Source organism: Cryptotermes secundus, unplaced genomic scaffold (assembly GCF_002891405.2).
Source record: "Cryptotermes secundus unplaced genomic scaffold, Csec_1.0 scaffold508, whole genome shotgun sequence".
In the NCBI taxonomy this organism is placed as follows: domain Eukaryota; kingdom Metazoa; phylum Arthropoda; class Insecta; order Blattodea; family Kalotermitidae; genus Cryptotermes; species Cryptotermes secundus.
The window spans coordinates 673,359-697,673 of NW_019733326.1; the positions used below are offsets into that span (position 1 = coordinate 673,359).

Below are 24,315 nucleotides of genomic sequence, written 5' to 3' on the forward strand. Positions count from 1 at the left end.
TGCTGTTTGATATGTGAAGCAGCTGATATCCTTGTTTCTCCAGGTTCCTGCATGGCCAGTGCTTCAGTGTTGCATTATTGATTTAGCAAGCACAGAAAAAACAATGCCCTTGCGGCTCCTGAAACTGACGGTAATTTGAAATTTTGTTTTTATGACATCAGGGTGTTTTGATAACCTCTTTAATAGCTAAGTTCATCTTCTTTTTATGCATACTGCTATTTTTGGAAATGAAAAATATTATTTATTCCTTATTTTGTTGTTTTATTTATGTCTGGTTCTGCCACAGAAGAGCCAAAACATGGAGTCTTGTGCGCTTATTGTTGAGGAACTAAACTGCTGCTGTTGTCATCAGTTTTCTACTAGCCACAGTAGTTGAATCCATGTAGCAGTTTGGATTTTAGAGGCCCCATTACTATGTTATTACAAGGGAAAGAGTGAGGAACTATTTGGTGGCTCCTGAAGAAACCTTATTCCCGAATGAAATGTACCTGACATTTGCCACCAGACTGCCTGTGGTGGCATTCACGAGGATGGAAAACTAAAAATTTGTTGCAAGCATGTTAGCAGTTGTAAATAACAATAAACTCTAAAATGATTCATTACAGTTTATTCAGAATGTGTTTCTTCAGCTGCTTTGTATCTGAGAATGGAGTGTGCCTTGAAAACTTAATGTTGGATAACATTATGTGAATGATGTTAAGATGAAGGATTCACCTGAATAATAGGATCTAAATTTGAATGTTATTATCTGAAGTTTGGAATTTGAGTGAATATTTACTGTTGGTTAGTAACACTTGAGCAGTTGTAAGTTGTGTCATGTCCCTTCCTGCCACTTAGGATTATATTTTAAACTTCTACATTTGTTTTGCTAATCTGGAGTATTCATTTGTTTTCAGGATCAGCATGACACAAATGTGTATTCAGCATTTAGAAATTGCCCTTAGGGCCTTGAGATAACTAGTCAAATTATTGAGAACTTGAAGTAATTAATTGAAAACTGTGAAAGTGTAAATATTGTACCATTGTGCACTTTCACCATATTTCTTTTAATTGAATAACCATGTACCCAGTAAAATTCATCAGTGTTTGCATGGAAACTTATCCACTGTTGGTACCTGTTATGCTGTTACATGTGATCTTGAGATAAGTCCCATCTCTACCAATCCGAGCCCTGTAACATTGAGTGAGCCAGCTGAAAATGACATAATTAAGCCAGGTGAAGAGAAGCAGAACATGCACACGTGTGTGTAGAGGAAGCATTTTGTAGCAAAACTGTTTTTATTATAAACTGAATATTGTATATAATTTTCAGACTCTGTCTCAGAATGTTCTACTGATTGTTATATGTATACACCTATGGGCCAGTGTCCATTTAATGTGAAAGTGGGCTGTATGTAATTAATTGTTCGGGTACATTATCTTCAATAATAATTGAAATTTGGGAAATCCACAAAATCTGCATTGTTCTAGTTATATGTGTGTGGATTAATAGGCAGCAGTGACTGTTTGCGGCTATCTTTTAAGTTTTATATCTGTATCCTGAATCCATCATATCCTAAAATTAATGTCCTGTGAGACTGTAAAGTAGTTTGAGAATAAGACATGAAACTGCCGCTTTCACTCCAGCTATATGTTAAGAGAGAGGCTGTTCATTTAATTTCCAGACTACTTTACAGTTAATGTGATGGGCAAGGGATCACATGTTTAGATTTAATCTTGTTTCGTTGTTCAGTTTTTGCTTTCATTTGATTTGTATATAGGCACAAGTAGCTGACATATCTCCCTCCAACCACACTAACATGCATGCACTCACCAGGTTGTTCAGGGGCCTGTAATTAAAAATTGTAAATGGTGCAATTAATTATCACTAATGCATATGTTCCTGCATTGCAATAAGTTCAGACATGAAGATTACATAATACAGCATACAATTCATGAATGTCAGAGTGAGTGTAGTCATCACCAGAATTTTTATCTAGAATTATAATATCCCATTACTTTGTATTGAATACTATCGCTTTCAATGATACACAGGTGGAAACGGTGATGAGTAGATCTAGGATTTTTGTATAAATACATAATCTCCATTAATTACACCATGAGCATTGCTACAATGAATTTTATTCTACATAAATTTACATATTTTGGCATTTCATACTTATTTCATGAGATGTTACATAAAATTACATATTTTCCTTACTTGCATTTGAAAGTGGAAAGTGCCTACATTTTTTATATGTATGAGGAGCGTTCCGTATATAATGCCTCCTATTTTTTTAATGAAAACTACAACAGATACAGAAAGCATAATAACGCATTTAAATAGAGCAAGATTTCAGTTACTTACAGCTATTTTTCCACATAATCACCACCATTTGTTATGCACTTTTGCCAGTGATGAACAAGAGCCTGTATGCCGTGCCCGTGAAAGTCTGCACCAGCAGAGGCTAGCCACTTTCTTACAGCTGCAATGACAACATCGTTGTCTGGAAAATGTTGCCCACGTAGTCCGTCTTTCATAGGCCCAAAGAGATGGAAGTCTGAAGGTGCTAAATCAGGGCTATAAGGTGGATGTGGTAGGACAGTCTAGCCAAACTTTGCAATGTGCTCGGTGGTCGCCAAACTAGTATGGGGTCTAGCGTTGTCGTGTTGCAAGTGAAAGGTCTGCTTCTCTGGCCTGACTCGGGAAATGCGGGCTTTCAGCTTAGCATCGTCTTGTCACGTTCAGAATTGACAGTCTCACCAGGCTCCAGGAAATACAAGAAAATCACACCTCTCGTATCGCAAAAGACTGTGCACATCACTTTCCCTGCCGATGGCTGTGTCTTGAACTTCTTTTTTCTTGGGGAATCAGGATGTTGCCACTCCATGGACTGTCTTTTGGATTCCGGCTCGTAGTGGTGACACCACGTCTCATCTCTGGTGATGATGCTGTCCAGAAACTTGTCATCTTCAGCCTCAGACTGGTGCAACAGGTCCTGACAGACTTCAATTCGATGAGTTTTGTGGTCCTGTGTGAGCATCCTCAGGACCCACCTGGAACAAACTTAGCGATAATCCAGCTTCCCCAACATTGTTTCCAGTGCATTACAGCTGATATTAAGCTGTGCACACAGTTCCCTGGTCATTATCTGCTGATGTATGCAGATGAGCTGATTGAGGTGCTGTTCATTGTGAGGAGTGGCAACTGAGCAAGGACGTCCAGGGCGTGGCTTGTCGTGCACTCACTTTCGCCACTGTTGAAACGCACTACCCATCGCCTCATTGTGCTGACATCCACTGTATCGTCTCCATACACCTTTAGCAAGTGTCAGTGGATGTCAATGGGTGCAATTTGTTCAGCAGTGAGAAATTCAGTAACATCTCTGTTTCGTACACACTTCTATGTCAGAAGCCATTTTGGTAGACTGCTCTGCTGTCGCTATCTGTTGCACGACAACCAAACTAACAGTACATTGGCAGGAAGGTTCGACCTTTACTACAACACCACCAACATCCAGCTCAGACGTTACATATTAACACAAAAAAATAGGAGGCATTATATACGGAATGCCCTTCGTATTTTGGTTAAGTATCTTACTAGTAGTCTCCTCCACCTTTCAGAAGACTTGTTCTGCAATGACAAGGAAATTGAATAAAATATTTCTTTTCTTACGTGGAGTAAACTACAACAACCGGTTACTCCTCTCAGTAGTGTGATCTGTTCATCGGGCATTTTTCTGAGAATGGTGTTCGTTTGTATAGTAGATAAAATCCCCTCCCCACTTACCAAGCATACTCATCCATTCCTAACAACCTGCATTCTTGTCCTGAAAATTTTGTGTTTTCAGTTTTATGTGAGCAGTTTCATGAGTTGAGTTCAAATTTGCATAGTCGATATCGTTACGGCACCGGTTACATCTTCTAGTGTCAAAAGTTAAATTTGTGGGTAAAAGTAGACACCTTCAAACCTGACAGTAAAATTGTAATATGTCTGGCTTGCAATAAAAGTATTGAGTGTTCCATGAAATCACAGTTGGAGCAATATGTATGAAGCTTGCTACATACAAAGAACAAGCAACTGAGTTCTTTGAAGAATCAAGTGCTCTTAACTCAGATGCAGCAATCTTTGATCTCAAGATACTTATTCTTCAAGGATATATGCAACTGGATGGTGTCCATGAACATCCCCTGGTTTAAACTCCAAATGCCCAAATTTTTGGAAAAGTACTGCAAGCAACATATTCCAGATATCTATCTGCAATGAAGAAACCTTGGAAAATGTACGAGGTAACATATGAGGTGCCTTTGTACGGGTTGCTGTGGATGAAATAGAAGATTCCATGGGTCACTTTATTGTGAACCTTGTGGCTGGCAAGTTATACATTGAAGTTCCTTCTAATTCACATTTGATTTGCTCATACAAATCACCATACAAATCATTTCACTGTCACCAGACTTTTTGAATGACGGACTTAAAGTGTTGTGGCCTACCGGAGTTCACGAGAAGGTGCTGATTTTGTGTTCAGATGCTGTGCCATATATGCTGAAAGCTGCAGTTGTGTTGGAAGTGTTTTACTCTACTTTGATCCATTTTACTTGCCTGGGTTGTGGACTGCAATGTGTTTCCATGGAGGTTAGAGCCACGTTTCCCCAAGTGAATAAATTAATTTTGATGACAAAAAAGGGTGTTTCTGAATGAAAACCCCAAATCCAATGCAATCCTATAAGCAGCAGTTGTTAGATACATCTTTGCCCCTGAACCAGTGCCAACAAGATGGGAAATCAACTTCTACAGTGAATACTTTGAAACTGCGAAATCATTTTAGCAAGTTCCAGTGTGAGTCTGCTGTGTCAGTGCAAGAATCCCAGAGTACATTCAGCGATCCAAAAGTGGTTTGTTCAATTTCCTTCATCCAGAGCAATTTTGGCTGGCTTCTGAAGAGTATAAACCATTTAGAAATCCAGGAACTTCCTCTGCAGAAATCTGTCAACATAATGAAAACTGCAGGTGTAAAGCTTAGTGTTGTGAAAAGGGAGGCTGGTGAAAGTGTGTCCCCCAAGTTGCAGGTGGTGTTAAAAAGAAAGTATGGTTATTTGATATTTACCAGTGTCTGTCAGGTACCTAGTGGGGACGGTGTAGATCCCCATGAAGACTTTGCTTCTGAGAAAATTCCTTTGTTAAAATGTGCACCAGTGACATCTTGTGATGTAGAAAGATCCTGTTCAGTCTACAGACACATTCCGACAAACTAAAGACAAGCAGTGACCCAAGAGAATATGGAAAAGATTGTAATTATGTATTGTGCATACAAATTCAATGGTTGTGCCAAAAAGATATTAAATAAAGGTTGCTTGCATATATAAATATTACTTTTACGTGTTGTTTTATGTTTAATAAATCCACATATTTCAGAGTCCTTTTTTACATAATTATGTACATATTTTGCTTGATGATACTACATAAAAATCCTGGCTCTAGTGATGACAGAAGTCTTGGAAATGTTGACAAGAGATGTCTTAGAATAAGTGCTGTATGGAAGTGTAGGTTCTTCAGCTCTGCTAGTGTTCATGTCATACAGCTGTTTGTTACTGTTATGTTATGCCAGTTGTTACGTGTATGCAATAGCTTAATTTTGGTATCACAGAGCCTTTATTTCTTTCATGAGCTGCGTGTATTTTGCCATCTTTTCCACAATTTTTGTATGCTTTTTTGTTGAACAGAACTATGTTGTCATGTGTCATTTGCTTATTAATCATCATAGTTTCTAAGTAAATCTGTGATGTGATGATATGTGGTTTGGTTGATAGGTCCAAACATTGCACAAGAATGTGCAACTTTTACCTTCAGGGAACTCTTCTAGCATGAAGACTGCATGAATTGTCTGTTCACATATTTTCACACACATGTGCATGCATCTTTAATTTTGGCAACATCTCATGCCTCTTCAAGTATATTCAGTCTCAGTCGACAGGTGATATGGTCTGATTGTATCCTCATCATTTTATGTTTTTCTTTAAATTGGTTATTTAACTACACTACCTGTATTGAGACCATATAGTGTCAGTGATAGGGTGAATAATGAATTGAAGCGGTTGGTGGAATCAGAATTGGTAGCGAAATCAATGTACTCAGAGGAAACTTGCCCCAGTGGCTCTTTGACCACCACAGATCCCACGTGACTTGACCTGGAGTTGAACTTGGGTTGCTGCTGTGAGAAGTTTGTGACTATCTGCATGAGCCCTGGTGCAACCCATGATTTTCTGTGTAGATGAGTATTTAAATGGTTATCAGTTCCTGTATGAATATGCTTGCAGTGTCCTTAATATCTATATCACAAATCAACAGACGCTTATTGCTTTGCTTTACAGTCTTGTTATATTCTGCCCGCTTCTGATTTTGACATTTACTTTGGTATTGAAAATCTTCAGAAGTTTTTGGAGTGTCAAGCATATTTTGGTGAAAACAAACTTTTAACTGAATTTTGAGGGAGAATAATTTACTAAATGTGGAATGCAAGATGTACATAACATAATGAAATCTGCTGACTTATGGACTGCGGTTCCATATGGTATGGTAGAAGTTTGCCAGCCTTTCAGAGAAATTAGCTGCCTCAATTTTCAGTCTCCTCCACCGAAGATGGATGCAGTAGCTTCCTTCGGAATTTCAATCACTCTGTGTGGCTTCACACATGCGAAGCATCGCTGTAAGAACCTCAGATCTTACAAAAGAGAAATTTGCGATTGGTACTCATCTAGTGTTGTTATGTCACAAAGATAGAAGGCAACAAACATAAAGAGTTGATGCAGAAGACCAAGGCAAAATTGGGTTTTAGGGAAATGTGCGCTGATGGTGCGGAATAGTACTCAACTCATGAGTTAAGATACCAGGTTAGTATGTCATTGTTACATGCATGCAGTTTGTCACCTACATGCAGGTGTATCTTCAGATTATTCAGTTTTATTTTTAATTTCTAATGAACCTTTAGCAATTTAAATACTTCTGAGATATGTGATATTCTTTTTGAATTAAAATCAGTCTTAAGTTTGCAGTTACCCAAATGTTTGTATTTCAGTTGAAATGTATTTTTTTCACTATAAAAACAATATGCAGATAGGCGTGAGAAATGAAATCTCAATACAGTTATAGTATGTTCATAATTGTTGATATATAGTACAGAGATTAGTTTTAAATGGAATATGATTTTCAGTATTTTGCTTCGAAACAAGGTGTAAGTGGGGTTTGATTGTTAGAAATCCATTAATGTTCTGATTGCCATAGGTAGTTTCTCCTTACAAGTGCATGCCATGGATGTTCCAGTTGACTCTCTTTTCTTTAAATGTTCAAATAATGAGATGATATACTTTGGGGGGGGGGTTCCAAATTAATATTTTAATTCATTCAATAGTTTGTTGATGAAAATGAAACTTGGTAAGGACCTTTGTAGATAGAGGTAATCGGCTTATAGATAGATGTTGAAATTTGTTTCACTCTGCCTGAATACTGAGTCCAACATGGTCCTCAATAATTGCAAATGTTGCTGACATGACATGAATCATGTGGCATGAAAGAATGAATGAATTGAAAGAAATAGCACAAACAAGTTTTTTTATTGCTAGTGGGGTGGGACTAAGTCCCTTGCTCTGTGGCCACTTCTGGCCAATTGTACCAGCCCCAGATGATAGGTGAGGGTGACTATGGAGCAATTGGTGGAATGAAGATTGGCAGTGGAAATCGAAGTACTCGGAGAAAACCTGCCCCAGCGTCACTTTGTCCACCACAAATCCCACAAACAAGGCTAATGTTGCGAAGTATACAGTGTTGCCAAGTTTTATTTTCACAGTTAAATTATTACATAATAATACTCATTAATTTGGGGCCTCCAAATGAATCGTTGTGTTGTTTGATCGTTAAATTACAAGAGGATGGTGAGCAAATACTGAATAGCTGTAGGTCTCTTTATTCTGTGTACACGTGTTTTGAGTGTTTAGATTTTCACATCTTGTCTCAGAGTTTCTTTGGGTTAGAAGTAATTGCCTGTTATCCTGTCTTATTGTAATGAATTTGCTGAAAGCTTTAAAAAATCTTGTTGATACAGGTGTAAAATGCAATTTCTGATTTAAGCTTTTCAGATGTATGTTGTAGGCAGGAGCACTGCATTGTTACATTAGCAGTTGACATAAGTATGTTCCCCTGATTCATTGGCAGTATGGGTGGTGCACAAATGGATACTTTCTCTCTGGGTTCTTATATTTGTTAGATATTACACAGGAATATGTTCATTGGGTTCCACGATTGAACCCAAGAATTCAGCAGTTTTTCTTCTGCAATACAAGAAGATTTCGTTTTAGTGCTGTTGCACGTGTTCATGTAGACAGTTGTAGGATATTACTTCATGGACCTGAACATCTGGACAGGTTGGATACTTGTTCCTTTGTGTATATGTGGCGTTTTGTAATACATGGCTTCTTGTGATTCATGAATGTAGCTTCACTTTATTTTGGAAGGAAGTTAATGAACAGACCTTTTTTTTCTCTTTGTGAAAATGTTCTTTTGAGTGTGGATACTCTCTTCATGACAACTATGTACTCTAATGGTACGGTGCATGGGAAATCAACCTAAAACTGAAATCTTTTATATATTATTCAAGTCCATTCTTATCTGGCACAGCAGACCAAATAAATTGAGTTTTTGTTATAAGACTAGATTAATGATTTTTATTCCATTAAACTTGACTTTGGGTTGGAGTCTTTGTGCCCTGCTGGAAAGGGTCAGTCATTGCCTTGGCATACGCTTGCTATACTGAAAGCAAATACATTCTGTTTGGCAACTGAATTTTGACAAATTGAAGGTAAGTCATGGTTTTAAGGGAGTTAGAAATAATTTAGGATACCTGATTATGACCCCATGGCATTATTTAATATTTCTGTTTACTGTGTGTTGTGCAGGTGTGGAGTAAATGTGGTAATTTGATTTTACTTTATAACTTAACATTCGGATAGTCTTTGATCTGAATATCTGGTGTAAAAGTGAGATCTCTCATCTCTTACCATCAGTCATTTGTATTTTAGAAGGTGAAAAGAATGATTTATTTTGAGCGTGGTAAATGTATCAGTTTTATTGAAGGTGTAAAGACTGTGTAGTTCATATGATTATAAGATGCCTTCTATAACATTCATTAAAATTTAAGTGACTTGGGAATCCGTCCATTTCATATGAATGGAAGTACTTTGCATCATACAGCTCTTCATTCTAATTAATTTCCCTTCCAGTTTAAGTCAGACTGCACAAGACACAGTTAGAAAGTTTGGAGTTGCAAAGGTAAATATGCTGTTTCAAACAAGTCCCCATTTTCTGCAGGTTGGACCGGCCAGGTGGGGCAGATTGCTATTGTGGATACAGCTCGCTTGTTTATGATGAAGGACCTAACGAAGACATTTGCTTGTGAGGTGTGTGGTAAAGTGTTCAAGCACCCAGATTCATTGCGCCAACACCACAAGGCTCACACTGGTGAGACAAAGTGCCCAGTTTGCTACATGGTGATGAGCAGGAAGTACGAACTCAGGGTTCATCTTCGGAAACGCCACAATATCATACAGTGATATCAGTTTGCTGTATTTACAAACTGACTGACATGTAAGGCACCCACAGGACCTAGTGAAATCCTTTTCAGTGCTTGTGCACCTGTCATAACCTTGTTCACTATAATTCATACCTTTGAGGTAAAATTGCTTCATACTATTTACATATTTGAATCACTTTATTTGGATATGTATATATTACCATTAAAGTAAGCCATCTGTCATTTTAGTAACTAATTATTTCACATATTCAGTGAACATTGCAGTTAAAGTGTCTAATTAAACATCTTTGTACACGTGAGTATTCCATAGAGTAACTAATTGAGTGTAGGTAATATGTAGAATGAAGTTATGGTTTCTCCATTTTGTTGTATCTTGGCATCCTGTTGCAGCTGGTATTAGAATTTATTTTCAGTTATTTACATTCCATCATGCAACAATAATAAGATTTAAATTTGTCGCTTCACTACATGTGTCAGCCTACTCAGCCGTCACCAGGTGCATTGAATTTGAGGGGGCGAGCTTATATTCCTGTAGATATCCACAAATTAACTGTCTTCAAATAGTTATTTAATGGAATGACTAGGATTGGTATGCTGTAACTAGTTAAGTGCAAAACCATTCATTTCATATATCAAATATTTGGGTGTTTTGTGAATTAACAGAATTAATTCTTTAACTGTAACGTACATCAGATGAATATGTGTTATATTTTAACTGTCCATTTGGCATAATCAAATTTATGACTTGGTCTTGGAAGAGGAGAGTTGTGAAGTGTGTCACAGTAACTACATACTTCAGAATTAACACTCGCACTTCTTGCCGTCCCTGTGCAACTTGGTCAACACTTCAAAAGCATGTGACAATGAGGCAGCAGTTTCCTTTATGAAGCTGATGATGGCCAGGTGGGTGTTTGGATAATAGGAAGAGCGAATGCTTTAGATATGTGAATTTTGTAATACATTGACAAAGATGCACAGGGATGGTGAGATGTGTGAGAGTTAATTTAGAATACACAGCGTAACAGGATGCTGCAGTACAATATTATAATTACTTCAGGTTTCTGGGTCATTTTCATCAGTTCACTACTCTCAGTTTATGGGACAGGGAACTTAAGCTTACATGAAATACAGCAGGCACTGCCAGTTGTAATCACAGACGTTATCATTTGTATAATGTTTATACTTTTATTAAGTTGGAATCAGACATGTTCTGATTGAGAAGGAGAATGATGTTTGTTGTAATCAGCACTTGGTTTCTGTTATATCTTTTTTGCACACATGTGCAGTGGAACTGATATGTAACGTCCTGCGCATGTCTAGTTACTGCTGTTGATTCATACAGTTTTTGTATGATTGTTGGGATCATACCTCTCTGAAAGATAGTATCTGTTGTACTCCTACAAATTTGACTCTTTTGCAGTAGAGCATTAACTTCCATTTTAGCCTGCTTTCCTTGTTTTGAAAAAGTAAAAGTGGGTCTTGCTATCTGTGTGTATGTGTATCCCACTATAGCTTCTGAATGCCTAAACCAATCCCTAAGAAACTTGTTGGGTATATCATCGCACCTGAGCGTGTCTCAATGGCGGAATTCATAAATCCCTCCCGTTATTATTGCCAACATTACAGCTTCTGGAATTTCTGAGGTAAAACTGTAATATTGCTTGAATACCTATACCAATCTTTGTGAAAACTTGGTATGTATATCATGCCACATGAAACCATCTTAATGGCGTACTTCATAAATCCCTTCCATCAGTAATACCAACAGTATGGCCTTTCAGATAGTTGCGGCAATAACTTAAATGCCTGAACCAATCTTCATGAAACTTGGTGTGTATATCATGCCATCTGAGGCCATCTCAATGTTGTACTTCATAAATCACGCCCACCATTAATACTAACACTGAAGCCTCCCAAATTCTATTGTTTTGCTGACTTCATTATGTATACGTATTGAAGTGTTTTTCGATTTGTATCAGATACTAAAATTACAGTGAAAGGAAAGCAGGCAGTTACTTCTTCCCAGAACTTCTTTGTTATTATGTTCTGGAATGCTGGATTTGTAAGAGAAAGGTAAAGAAAAGCTTGCAATTTTAGAACACTGTGATAAATTATTGAAGCTGCCGAACCTCCAGTGAAAGCTCTAGAAGTTCTGTGAAGTGGAGATCATGACCTCAGAAAGGACAATAGACAACCAGCTTTAAAAGGATTTTTGTAATTCTTTATTTTAATATTTCCTGTAGTTGTTTCTAATGGTGTACATGGATTTCCAGAAACAGTCATGACAGTTCCATTTTTATCGTTGACTTTCTCAAAGAAACTGGGGACAATCAACTGAAATTGTTTTATAGGGGTTGTTTGTAAAGCTCTCCACTTTTTGTATACATATTTCTGCTCTGCATGAATAAACAACTGCAGTCTTGTTCATCGGTTATGGTTATCAATTAAGATGTGTCTTGAATCTATGTTGCTTCTTCTAATGTTTTGTCCTTGCCATTTAAATCATAAATGTCTCTTAGAATCTTTGGCACTTCACTGTGTTTTGCGTTCAGTATATACACTGTTCTGTTGCAGTAGATAAATGAAATGTTGACTTTGTCTCCTTACAGGATATGTATAGGAGAGGGTAGCATTCATTGATGGAAATGTGAAATTAATGCAATAAAGTAAATATTTATACAGTTGCATATTTTTTTTTTAGTTTCTCCATTTATGTGTCTATTTTATAAGAATTATTGTTCAGCCTGTGTGGCAATAGCCTTTTATTGTTATTAATATTTGGGGTGGGTTTTGTGGTTGTGTTCATCATGAAACAAACTGACTTCTTGTTGACTGATGTCACTCAAGTTAGTATGGGCGCCATGTAAGCTATATTAGTGCTGACCTTAGTAACAAACAGTAGGATCGTGAATTAGTTGTGGCACCATGTAACCTTAATTCGTTAGTCAAAAACGCTCCTGGACATGGTGGTGCATACTTATTTTTGTAATTCTGCATATAGCTAAGTCTGCAATGCCACAAATCTCATCCTTTTTGCCTGCTTGAAGGGACTGGATGAAGGTAATAAAGAGACCAACTCTTTGTAGCAGAGCTCTTCTTGAGAAGGTGAGAGTTGGTGAGCTGTTCCAGAAATTCTCTGTGTTTATGGAAGCCAAAGTTTTATTACCATGTTCACAAGAGTCTGCCACTGACCCCTATCCGACATGAGTTGAATCCAGTCTACTCCTCCCATCCACCGTAAGCTTTATTTTATTTGTCTTTCCTTCTGCACCGAAATCTCAAGCTTCTTAATGCTTTCAGAATTTTGAACCACAGTCTCTGTATTTCTCATCTCCCTTATTCAGCCTGCATGTCTTATAGGTCAAGTCTTGAATTTATCACCCAAATAAACGTGGTGAGTAATGAATCATGAAGCTCCTGATTATTTAGTTTTCTTCGTCCACCATCTCTGTCCTCAAACATTTTATATCTATGTAGTCATAGCGACTGGCTACAGGCTGGATGGTCGAGGGGTTGGAGTTCCAAGTCCCGGTGAGGGTACGAATTTTCACTTCTCCGCGTAGTCCAGACTGGCTGTGGGGTCCACCCAGCCTATCCAGTGGGTACAGGGGGCTTTTTCCCTGGGGGTAAAGCAGTTGCGGCATGAAACTGACCACTTTCCTCCAGCTAGTGCCGAAGTCAAGAAAATGTGGATCTGCACATCTACTCACCCATATGCCTTAATGGCTGTAGTGATTAATTAGTTAAGCACAAGGACAGCTTTACCGTTTACCTTTTATATCATTCCTTTAGAATGAGGCAGAGTTTAATGTTCTTGTAAGACAAATAATATGTTTTTGTGTACTTAACTTTTAGTAATTTACTTAGAACCCTGTGAGATAGAAGATTCTGAACTGCATGGTAGGAAATCTCCTTGAACTTTTATACTTACACATCTTGGATGTAATTTTCATTGGTTCTGCCACTCCTGTCTGAACTTTGCACATTTGTGAAATGCCTATTCTATGCTGAATGATGATAACAGAATGCATTAGTTATGTGGAAGCACAGAGCAGTTTGTGTGATTCATACACATCTTTGTATAGTCATATGTGGATATAGTACAATAAATATTTGAAATTATTATATGGTGGTCTTTTCTTCACTGTTCTATTAAGAGCCTTTCAGTTTGTATTAATTTTCTTATTATTTTTCTTTGTCATTGCTGTCTTTGTATTTTCGCAAGAAACTTGTCTTATGAATACATGTATATTGTAACGTTTTTCGCCACTGAAGACGCCGTTTGGATTGTTAATTGGTTTATTCAAAAACCTACAAGTCGTAACTACAAATACGTATAACACTGTTACTGGTTTACACACTTCACAAACCCTACACAGTAGTCTCTTCAAGTCTGTGAATGACACACTCAATATAACTACTACTACAGCACGTATAAAGTCTTGAAGTCACATAATAAATCTTCACTAGCTGACTTCTCAGTTATCACACACTATCACATGAAATCTTCTAACCATGCGTTCGGGTATTCTTTCCGTGACTGCTGCTATATTTCAACTGACTTATGACGTCTTCTTCACGTTCACAATTCACTCGCTACAAGTGAACCCGTGACTGATAGACTTAAACTGTCTTTGGTGGCTGCTACATTTTAACTCCCTCCTTACGCATTCCAGTCTCCCTAATAAGCCCTCGGTCGGACAGCGGAAAACCCACATCGCTTCACTGTTTTGTAAATGCCGTGTTTACAGTCATTGCTGGGCAACGCTACCGAGAGTTGTTTATTGCTGCATAGCAACCAGCGCACTTCGGCTCTACTCGGCATGGTACGGAAAACACCGCTTTCCTTACTGTTGTGTAACTTGACAGCCGACCGTTTATCAAGGGTCTGTCTTCATGGTAACTCGTTCCACCTCCCGTTGCCCAGCAACGATTAGACATGTCACAATATATATACTTCATAAATGCAGAACATAAGAGGTATATGAAGCATATCTAAATTTGCTATCGTTCATGAGTGTAGGAGATTTTACTACTTTCTTGTAATAAGTCTACACTAAATACCTGGTATGCATATGAAGTTTCCTCTGTATGCGGTTCGCTGTATACAGTCTATTTTAAGACGTAAGTGCTATTTATGGCCTGATATGCAATGACCTGATTTTAACTGATCATTACCTACTGGCCTAATAATGCAATGACCTGATTTTAACTGATCATTACCTACTGGCCTAATACTTAAATATTAATACTCAGGACTTTTTTATTGCTAGTGGAGTGGGACTAAGTCCCTTGTACTACGGCTACTTCTAGCCTATTGTACCAGCCCCAGATGAGGGTGATTATGGAGCAGTTGGTGGAATGAAGATTGGCAGGGGAAACCGAAGTACTCGGAGGAAATCTGCCCTAGCGCCACTTTATCCACCACAAATCCCACTTGACCAGACCCCGGGATCGAACCCAGGCCACTGCGGTGGGATGCCAGCGATTAACCCCTTGCGCTATGGCACGGCCTATACTCAGGACTTAATACCAATCTTGTACTAAAGGAGACATACCCAGTTTTGTATTAACTATTCTAAGAATTTGTGGCGAGGAATGTTTAGTTAAGAGCTACTAGAATGATCTTTGATAGTGGGTGCTGCATGTGAATTGTGTACTCCCACTAGCCCAATTAAAGAAACTTCCAGAACATTCTCAATCTGTAGAAGAGTGGAAGCTTCAAGAAGGAGGCTCTGGAATATTACGTCATCCAAGAATATATAAAGGACTGATTTCGGATCGCTCACATAGTGAGGCAGATTATCAGAGTGTAACATTCAGTATATGTATGTAATAATTCAATACCCTCACCGGTATAACAGTATTCAAATGTGTGTACATGTTTCCAGTGTATTCATTGTGACTATTGGGTGTTGTGTACAGTTGCATACCAAACAGTTTTATCCTCGACCTAAGTGACATGGTGTCGACGTCTACGAGGGCTTGAAGAGAAAAGTGCCATAAGGTGTTCCAACGTGTGGCTACGACATAAAAAGGACTGTTGAATGATATACCTATTTTTATTTCCATAACTACTAATTGTGATATGCAAAGATAAGTGTCGTAGTTTTCTTTCGTGGCCAAAGTTTTCTACCCCACTCTTAAGTGAGTGCAACAAATTATTACTCCTTTCTTGAGGTAATATATTCAACAGAATACAAATAAGGCAGTATATGAGGGAACTGTGATCAGTTCTCATGTATGTGTGTGAATGAAGCACATGGCTGAATTGGACGGATTTTGTAATGCTAGACTGGGATGCTACAGTTGATGTAGCAAGCAGATTGTGGGCTTGATGATCAGGGAATGGGGGGTTTGACTTGCAGTTAGGGCAAGAGATTGTTTTCTTTCTCTTTTCATTAGCGTCTGGACCATCTCTGGGTCCCAACCAGAGTGTAGTGCTGTTTCTTCACGGGTAAGATAGCAAGGTTGTGAAGCTGACCACATCCATGCTGAGGCTGAGAATGGTGCAGCTGTGATGTTAAGTTAATTTTGTGCTCTTCACCTTTATGTCTGTGCAGTGTCTTCACAGAAGCACTTGGGGCTGCTTGATGGTGGTTTTCGTGGTTATGGGCCTCACCTTAATATCACTTATTTATTCCAAGACAGAATAATATTTCGTTGTGAATGCTTGCTTGTATATATTGAATATTAAGTTGCCTTGAGGCTTCTAAATTAGTTGTTTTTTCTACAAGTTTCAGGCCATTGCAGTTATTAGTATTAGCAAGAAAGTGGCTTTTTTTCAAGAGCAGTAACTTACCAGCATTGAAAATTCTGTAGATTGTGTGCTAATTGACTGATTGTGATGTTGCAAAGTTGTAGTGACTTATGTTAGTGACAAAGAGAAAATGGAAATATGTGTTAAATTGTATTCATAGGCTAAAAAGGGAATTTTTCACAAAAGTGGAATTGGTCATGAGGGTGCAGCTAATGATGTTACAAGGAAAATTTTGAACTACTTTTAAATAAAAATTTTGCAAGATATAGTAGCTGAGACAAACCTTAAGGTAGAACTGTTAAGCGGAACAGTTCATCAAGCGTAGATAGGGGAACGGTGTTCAAACAAACTATCATTAATTTGTGGCTTGAAAATCAGTGGTACGAGTTTTGTGTTGATTTTGGATTATTTACATGCTAATGTAAAAATATTAGCGAATTTACTGCAAAATATGAATGAAGTTTGCTTAAAATTGCAGAAACCATGAGCCATTTTAGTTCAGTCACGACTTATAAGTGTATTTCCCTTAAAGTAGAATGTAGCTTTATGAGATCACGATGCTTGTGTGTGTGCATGCATGCACTTGTGCTTGCACATGTATCTCACACTTTTGAATCAGTTGATATTTTTTATTAATGTTACCATTTGAGGCTAGTCCAGTCTCATAGCCTTCAATTTTCTGCATGATAATGAGGTGAGAGTAGTGCTGGCATTGTTTAATATAGTCCTGAAATTATGGTTATAGGTCTTCTGTGACTGCCTCTGTGATCTAGTGGAGTGTTCCTGGCTACAGATCTAGAAGTCCCGGGTTCGATTCCCAGTGCTACCAGAATTTCTAAGAAGTAGTGGGCCTGGAACTGGGTCCACTCAGCCTCATGAGGATATTTGAGGAGCTACTTTAATGGGAAAGTAGGAGCTCTGGTCTACAAAACTGAAATTAACGGCCATGGGGATTCTTTGCGCTTACCAGACGACACCCTCTATCCACTAAAGTTGGCACTAACTTCGCCAACAAGCTGCGGTTACTCGTTTGGTATAGTTCACTTGCGGACTAAAAGCCATGGAGTTATAGGTCTTCAATGTGTAGTTTTTGTTAATGTGTGTTCGTTAGGGGGGGGGGGTAGAGCAGAAAATGGCATTGGCATAACAGACTCTCTGCTTAAGCATCAGTTCAGTAGTGGTTGCTATGGAGGTAGATTATACACATGAGAAACATGGTTACGATGCAGAGTTTAAAACATATCTGAAAAATTTAACATAACAATTTCTTGGCCATTTCACCTGCTAACTACCAACAGTCTGTAACATCTTGTGAATGCTGACAGTGAAAACGTTTCTGACAAGAGTGGGATTTGATCCTGCGACTTATCTACACACAAGCTCAGCTAACCAATGAGGCACAGTGCACTGTCAAACTATAACATTCACAATGCAAGATCTGTATAACTGGAAGTGTGTGCAGTAGGAAAATAGCTTCTAAGCATTCTTTCGTAACAACATTCTTACAAGTAGTTACTATAGGATTCTGACGATGGTGTATAACACACTGATATGTTGGGTTTTTGGACTTTATCCATCGTCCTGGTTTTTAGGATAACAAATAAAAACACGACGTTTCGGAAACTGTATCTGTTTCCGTCCTCAGGTGAAGGAAAACACCTATTCAGTTGGGTCCCTTAGAAAGAGCTAGCCTCAATCACTGGACAAACCGATGTCACAAAACATGAAGATTATAAAAACCTGAGACCAGGCTAAGTCTCAGGTTTTTATAATCTTCATGTTTTGTGACATCGGTTTGTCCAGTGATTGAGGCTAGCTCTTTCTAAGGGACCCAACTGAATAGGTGTTTTCCTTCACCTGAGGACGGAAACAGATCCAGTTTCCGAAACGTCGTGTTTTTATTTGTTATCTTAAAAACCAGGACGATGGATAAAGTCCAAAAACCCAACATATCAACATTCTTACAAATTTTAGAGCCACATTGCTTAAACCCTTCACCTCTGATTAGCTAATGTACCACTCTGTGAATTATATGTTTCTCAGTCAGCCCATCAGACCATAGATTTGTAAGTGTTCCAGCTGCCTTGACATAGTATTACTCTCTTCATTTATAGATATAGTTGAAACCGCAGGCTTGGATTAATTTTTAATCTAGTATTTCTTTTCTGTTACAGAACATGCCTTCCTCTTTTGCTGTACTACCTTCTTTCAACCAAGAACACACCCATCCAACCACCAGAATTTGTTTTCTTAATGTAATGTTACATTCATGGCTTATGTAAATATCTGACTGTCTCTGGGAAGAAAGTTTAAAGATTTAACCCCAACAGCGAAGCCTGACATTCGGCCATATCGTAGATCATTTGAGTTGAAGTCCTGGTAAATTATTCTCATTGGTTCCATTATAGTATATCCTGATATCAGATTCTCACATTGGTGAATATTAGAATTACTGTCTTTTTGGGTGTGATGCCACGTAGTATGTTAAGAGGAACTCGTTGCATCCATTTTCCACCCTGAAAATGGTTCCTCTGAATATTTGTGCTTTTCTACCAGACTGCACTTCATCATGTCCCAGAAAACCGCAGTCTTGACATTGTACTAAATATTCAGTAAACATTTTTTAAAGCTGGACAGGGTAGGATTGTACCTGACACGTAGCACTATAAGTTAACACCAGACATACGTTCAGAAAAATGAATTTTATTATATTTTAAGTTAACTGTTTTGGCTTTAAAACAGGGTGATGTGCATGCAAAGACTGATATATTTTTTTTTAATTGGTTAGTGCACTTGGTGATTGATATATGTTAATCTGAAAATATCAAGGTAGTTTTTGAATGTTATTCCTAGTTGAGTTCGTATTCGGAATGTGATGGAACCCATGTTTACTGGTGAAATGACAAGTAAAATTAAAAAAAAAAAATTACTTGAAATTGGCATCTGTAGCAGTTCTTGCATGTCTTGGTTAGGAAAACTCAGGTGTAAGCTTCATTACCACCCTTGAAACCGGAAGCACACCTTCCATTCAGCAGTGAAATACAGTTAAAAGTAGATGAAATAGAAGTGTGTTCACCAGTTGGTGGTGCAGTACCCGAAAATCTGTTCATATTGTCTGTTTAAGACATCTTTGAGATTGCATTATACCTTGAGTAATGAGCCTTGTGGAACAGGAGCCCTGTGTACAGCAAGATCTTGGTGTATGTTACTGATATAATCTAAATGAAGATGTAATGATGCGTGTAACTCTCTGCTGAGGGTACATCCTCAGAGGTGCTTTAGATGCAGTTAATAATGGACTGAGTCTAAAACATTTTTTGAGTTTGTAATCTTCAGATAGTGATATAAGATTGTCGTGTCGTAATTAGAAAGTTATCTGGGTCTATTTTCAACATGTGAGGGAACTAATATTGTCATACCGGTGATCTTGAACACAGGACTTCATTCCTGCTCAGGGTATGATTGTACCCTTACAAATATTTTTACATATCGTGTCGTAATTAGAAAGTTATCTGGGTCTATTTTCAACATGTGAGGGAACTAATATTGTCATACTGGTGATCTTGAACACAGGACTTCGTTCCCTACTCAGGGTATGATTGTACCCTTAAAAATGTTTTTACAGAGTCTGCTCTATAATGACCTGTTATTTGGATTGGCTTGAGCTGGCTTGTGGTAGGTTCTTTTGGTGTAATTTTGTGATTGTGATGATAGGGTTTTCTCTCCAGTGTTTTTTCCTTTCGCAGAAGTTTTCTCCTACTTTCACAAACTGTGTAACTTCTGGCAGCCATATGTTGCATTATTGCAAATGCATTTGCGTGCAGTCCTGCTGTTGTGTGAGATCTGAGGTTTGTAGGAGTGAATATTGAGATTATGTTCTTGTAGAATGAGATGAAACATCGATATTACACGATGTTGCATAACCGACAACTGAAATCGTATATCTTCATTGTTTAAACAGTCTGGTTCCATTAAAGGCAGGGAATATCTAAATAAGTTGGCCAGCTAAGTGAATATTGGGTTTTCAAATCTGATTCTGCTCTGTGGCGTTAAATTTTAGGTACTGTGAAGGAAATAAACCTAAAACCTACTCATTAACTTCTATGCATGTATATTGTCGTCAAAGGATAGTTTGCATGTATTTTAGAATCAAGTGATTTGTTGTACATTGGGCACATAATGATTAATGTCATTGATACGTTGTCATTCTACTCATAGTGTGTTTTCCTGCTTTCTTAGGCATGGAATCTGATCTAGAAGTACTGAATAAACTCGTGAGCTTCAAGTCTGAGTTGAATGTGTTGCATGGACACATCCAGCAACCGTTGAACACTGCTGTTGCAGGCGCTTATGTGTGCGAACTCTGTGGAAAGTGTTTCAAACACAGGAACTCCCGGTACAACCACATGGCTAAACATGAGGGTACCACACGCTGCCATATCTGTCATCAGGTTCTAGGACAGAAGAGCAATATGAAACGCCACTTGCGTCACATTCATGGTGTAATGGGCGTTTAAGGTCAGCATCTGCTTCAATGGACATATATGATATATTTATATAGCCAGTGTTACTGGATTATATACTAAGAAGATGCCATTGTTTCATTAATATTAACAGCGTAAAGAAGATGTGTGAAGTGAATTGAAGTGTATTGAAACCTCATTTTGTCTTGTATAATATGTAGATTGCTTTTAAAAATTTGCATCTCCTGAGTTTCAGTATTTAGTGGTGTGGCCAGTCATTTTGTACACAGGTACTCTGGTGGGCAGTTAAGCATTCTGTTTTTTCGAGTTAAAAATTCACATTCTTCTTCGAAGTTAAAGAGTGCCCAGCATTATTAATTGTGTACACCTTCCTCTCACCTCTCAAAAAGAATGTTTACATATATATTAAAACTTCATTTAAATGGTTTCAAGATTCCGTTAGTTAGACTCGCCTATATTCTGAAGATATACACGTTCTTCATCCTTTTTTAGGAGGTGGTGCAGAAAGTGTTGGAGATCTCTGGATGCAGCTACCAATATTCGAAATGGTTCTACCACAGCCAAAAGGATTTGAATACAGGACAGGTGTATACGCATGTAAAGTATGTGGCAAGTCTTTTCGCCGCCAGAATTCTTGCTATGATCATATGGCTTTCCATGAGGGCACATCCAAGTGCACCATTTGCAACTGTGTGCTGAGTCAGAAGGGTAACTTGAAGAGACATATGCGAGCTATTCATGGGATTGACATGTGAATCTGTGTTCCGCTCTGAAGTGACAGTATCTATTTATTTTTTGGTAATAATGTATAGATAGTTGAGACACTTCCCATCAGGCATACCTGACAGATGTGTTTGACATGTTGTAGTCCTCTGGTAGTCACTGATTGGGTTAATAAATAAATACAAAATAAAGTATCATCACAATTTTCTGTTATTAATAACTCTGTTATTACAGCAGCAGACAGCACATTTACTACAACTGTTGTGTTTCTGGACATTTATCCATTGCATTTTTTTTATTTAAAACAGCGTATCAGAGATTGGACTCTTGTCACCTACTTCGGGTAGAAACCTATCTAGTTGGGCTCATTGAGCTAGTCCCTATCTCTGGACACCAGCACCAACACAAGATAAGGTGTGGTGTCTGGAGGTAGGGACTAGCTCTATCCATTGGGCCCAACTGAGTAGCTTTCTACCTGAAGGCAGACAGAATCCAGACTCCAAAACTGTTTAAAGAGAAATCTGGATGTTGGATAATGTCTAATATGTCCAAAAACATGATAGTTTTTTAATATACCATCATCACAAACTTTTAGTTAGTTTAAGCGCTACCTGAAAACAGACAGAATCCAGACTTCGAAACTGTTTAAAGAGAAATCCGGATGTTGGATAATGTCTGATATGTCCAAGAACATGTTAGTTTTTAATATACCATCACAAACTTTTATCTGGTTTAAGCGCTATCACCCAAGAGTACACAAGTGAAGGACCATAGCCTAGTAGTCTTAAGTAACACCCATCTGTCTAATCGAAAGCATCACGTGTTTCACAAGTACTCGTGCTAATCCACACAAGCTAACACAGAGAAGAATGGACTACAACCTTATAGCGCTTTTGACCCAGACTACATTTTACCTAATTTTACTTCACTGTTATGGGATCAGTTTTACCTAATCTACATTATAGTGTAGCAGCTTTATAATTTTATGATTTGTATCAATGAATCCAGCACCGATAGCACAGAAACAATTGTAAATATGGGCCCACATGTTAGAATGGTTGCAATTCAGAAACACTTGTAAGTATTGTATCACCTGACAATGACAACTAGGATTGGTGAAACGTGTAGTGATTATAAACATTTGAATATGTGTACATTCTTAGAGTTGCTTGACGGAAAATGGCAGTTAGATTAATTTCAAAGTAATCTGAGGAAGGATTGTGGGCCTTTCTGTGCAACTGTATTTACCCACACGCAGCCTTGTCATTTGTAGCAGGTAGTTTTGTGGTGAGACTTGGCAGTCAGTGTGTCAAAACTCGCTTTCTGATACATCATGGAAACAAATATGTTACTATCTGTGACTTGGGTAAATGAGGTAGGAGTCTTAGTATTTCAGTCATGCCAGAATGTGACAAAAAATAGAAGCAGGATCATTTAATTCCTGGTGAACAGTGGCATGACTTCTCCTGCATCCTCACTGATTTCCAGGCTTAGCACTATGAGAATATTTCCTCTTCTTGAAATTCAAATTCGAGTTGAAGGTGAGGAGGAGATGTGATGGCATTACAATTCAAGAACCATCACAGCTGTAGTTCTCAAGACCAAAACACAGAACTTCTGCAAATACTTGTAACCATGGCACAATCACTGACTTGCTGCATCAAGTCACAAGGGAACTACGTCGGAGGGGATGAGATGAAATAGTAACACAGTTATTACAGAAAAAACTAACTGACTGGAAATTATTTGATCACACTGTGTTATTATTTGAATATGTGTGCAAGTTGATGTCTGGGAAAGAGATTGTGAATGTGTTTACAAAATACATAGTGTTTTCATTTATTATTTAACCCTTCTTAAATTGATTGTAGATGCGAAAATTGCTTCAATTTGTATTATCTATGTCAGTAAAGACTGAAAATTTTGATGAAGTGTGCTTGGAAAATTGTCTATGTATTTTTGTGATTTAATTATTTCTTGTTGCATGAACTACATTTTCCTGCATTTTTTCTGTTTCTATCCGTCGTGGTGAAATGGCAGAATGGCTTTTCAGAACTCGGTAGACTTTCCAGGCCAAGCATACAGTGGCGGGAATTGTTATTATGTATGTAGGCTTGTGAAATTATGATTGCATATGTCATTGTTGAGAATGATGATGGCTATGATGACTGAAGTAACTGGAAATAACTTTCTTGAAATGAAATACTCTGGAATTAAGTACGTGGCATCCTGCCATGTCTGCCCCTATTTTCAGCCCTCCTCCAGTATTATTTTGGGTCTGTTCAGCTTTGACTTGCCAGCTGGTGAAAATCTAAATTGTTTTGAGACATGACTTCTAGTCTAAGATTCCAGTGTGTGTCATATTTTTGCAAGTACTGATTTCTTGTACTGAAGCAAAAATCTTTTTTAAAATGGAACTCAGTTTTTTATGTTATATTGTATTTCATGTTGTGACGTCTTAATACATAAAAAAATTTTCTTGTCTCTGGTTTTAAAAAATTGTATTACAGTCATAGACTTAGAGCAGACTGATAAGAGCTGTAGGCTTAAGAATCCTATTTGGACATTTAAATTCTGTACATTTTTAAACCTGGACCATGTGTACTTATGTATAAATAATTATGTGGTGGTAAAATATATTGTCTCCTTGTACAGACTTTGTTTCGAATGAAGCTGGAAACATAATGTTGGGTAACATATGTTCTGTGATGTTTTTCTTCTATATGAATTAAGTGACATTTGTTTTTTTGCATGGTTCACCTGGGAGGTGCTTGGTTGTCAGCAT

At 37.9% G+C, this 24,315-nt stretch overlaps 1 protein-coding gene across 32 annotated transcripts in view; it reads left to right on the top strand.

Moving 5' to 3' along the window:
* The window catches only part of LOC111867987 (protein abrupt), a 203,956-nt gene that overhangs the window by 81,634 nt on the left and 98,007 nt on the right, over nt 1-24,315 (top strand). The window contains exons 6-7 of one of the 32 annotated variants that reach the window (XM_023858266.2): nt 20,563-20,841; nt 21,300-21,382. The exons of 29 other annotated variants lie outside the window; for them this stretch is intronic. In XM_023858266.2, coding sequence (XP_023714034.1) covers nt 20,563-20,840 — 278 coding nt within the window. In that variant the 3' untranslated portion in view covers nt 20,841; nt 21,300-21,382. Of the gene's footprint in view, nt 1-9,340; nt 13,094-20,562; nt 20,842-21,299; nt 21,825-24,315 lie in introns of those variants that run through there. 2 more of the 32 variants (XM_023858272.2, XM_023858276.2) reach the window with 2 other exon arrangements.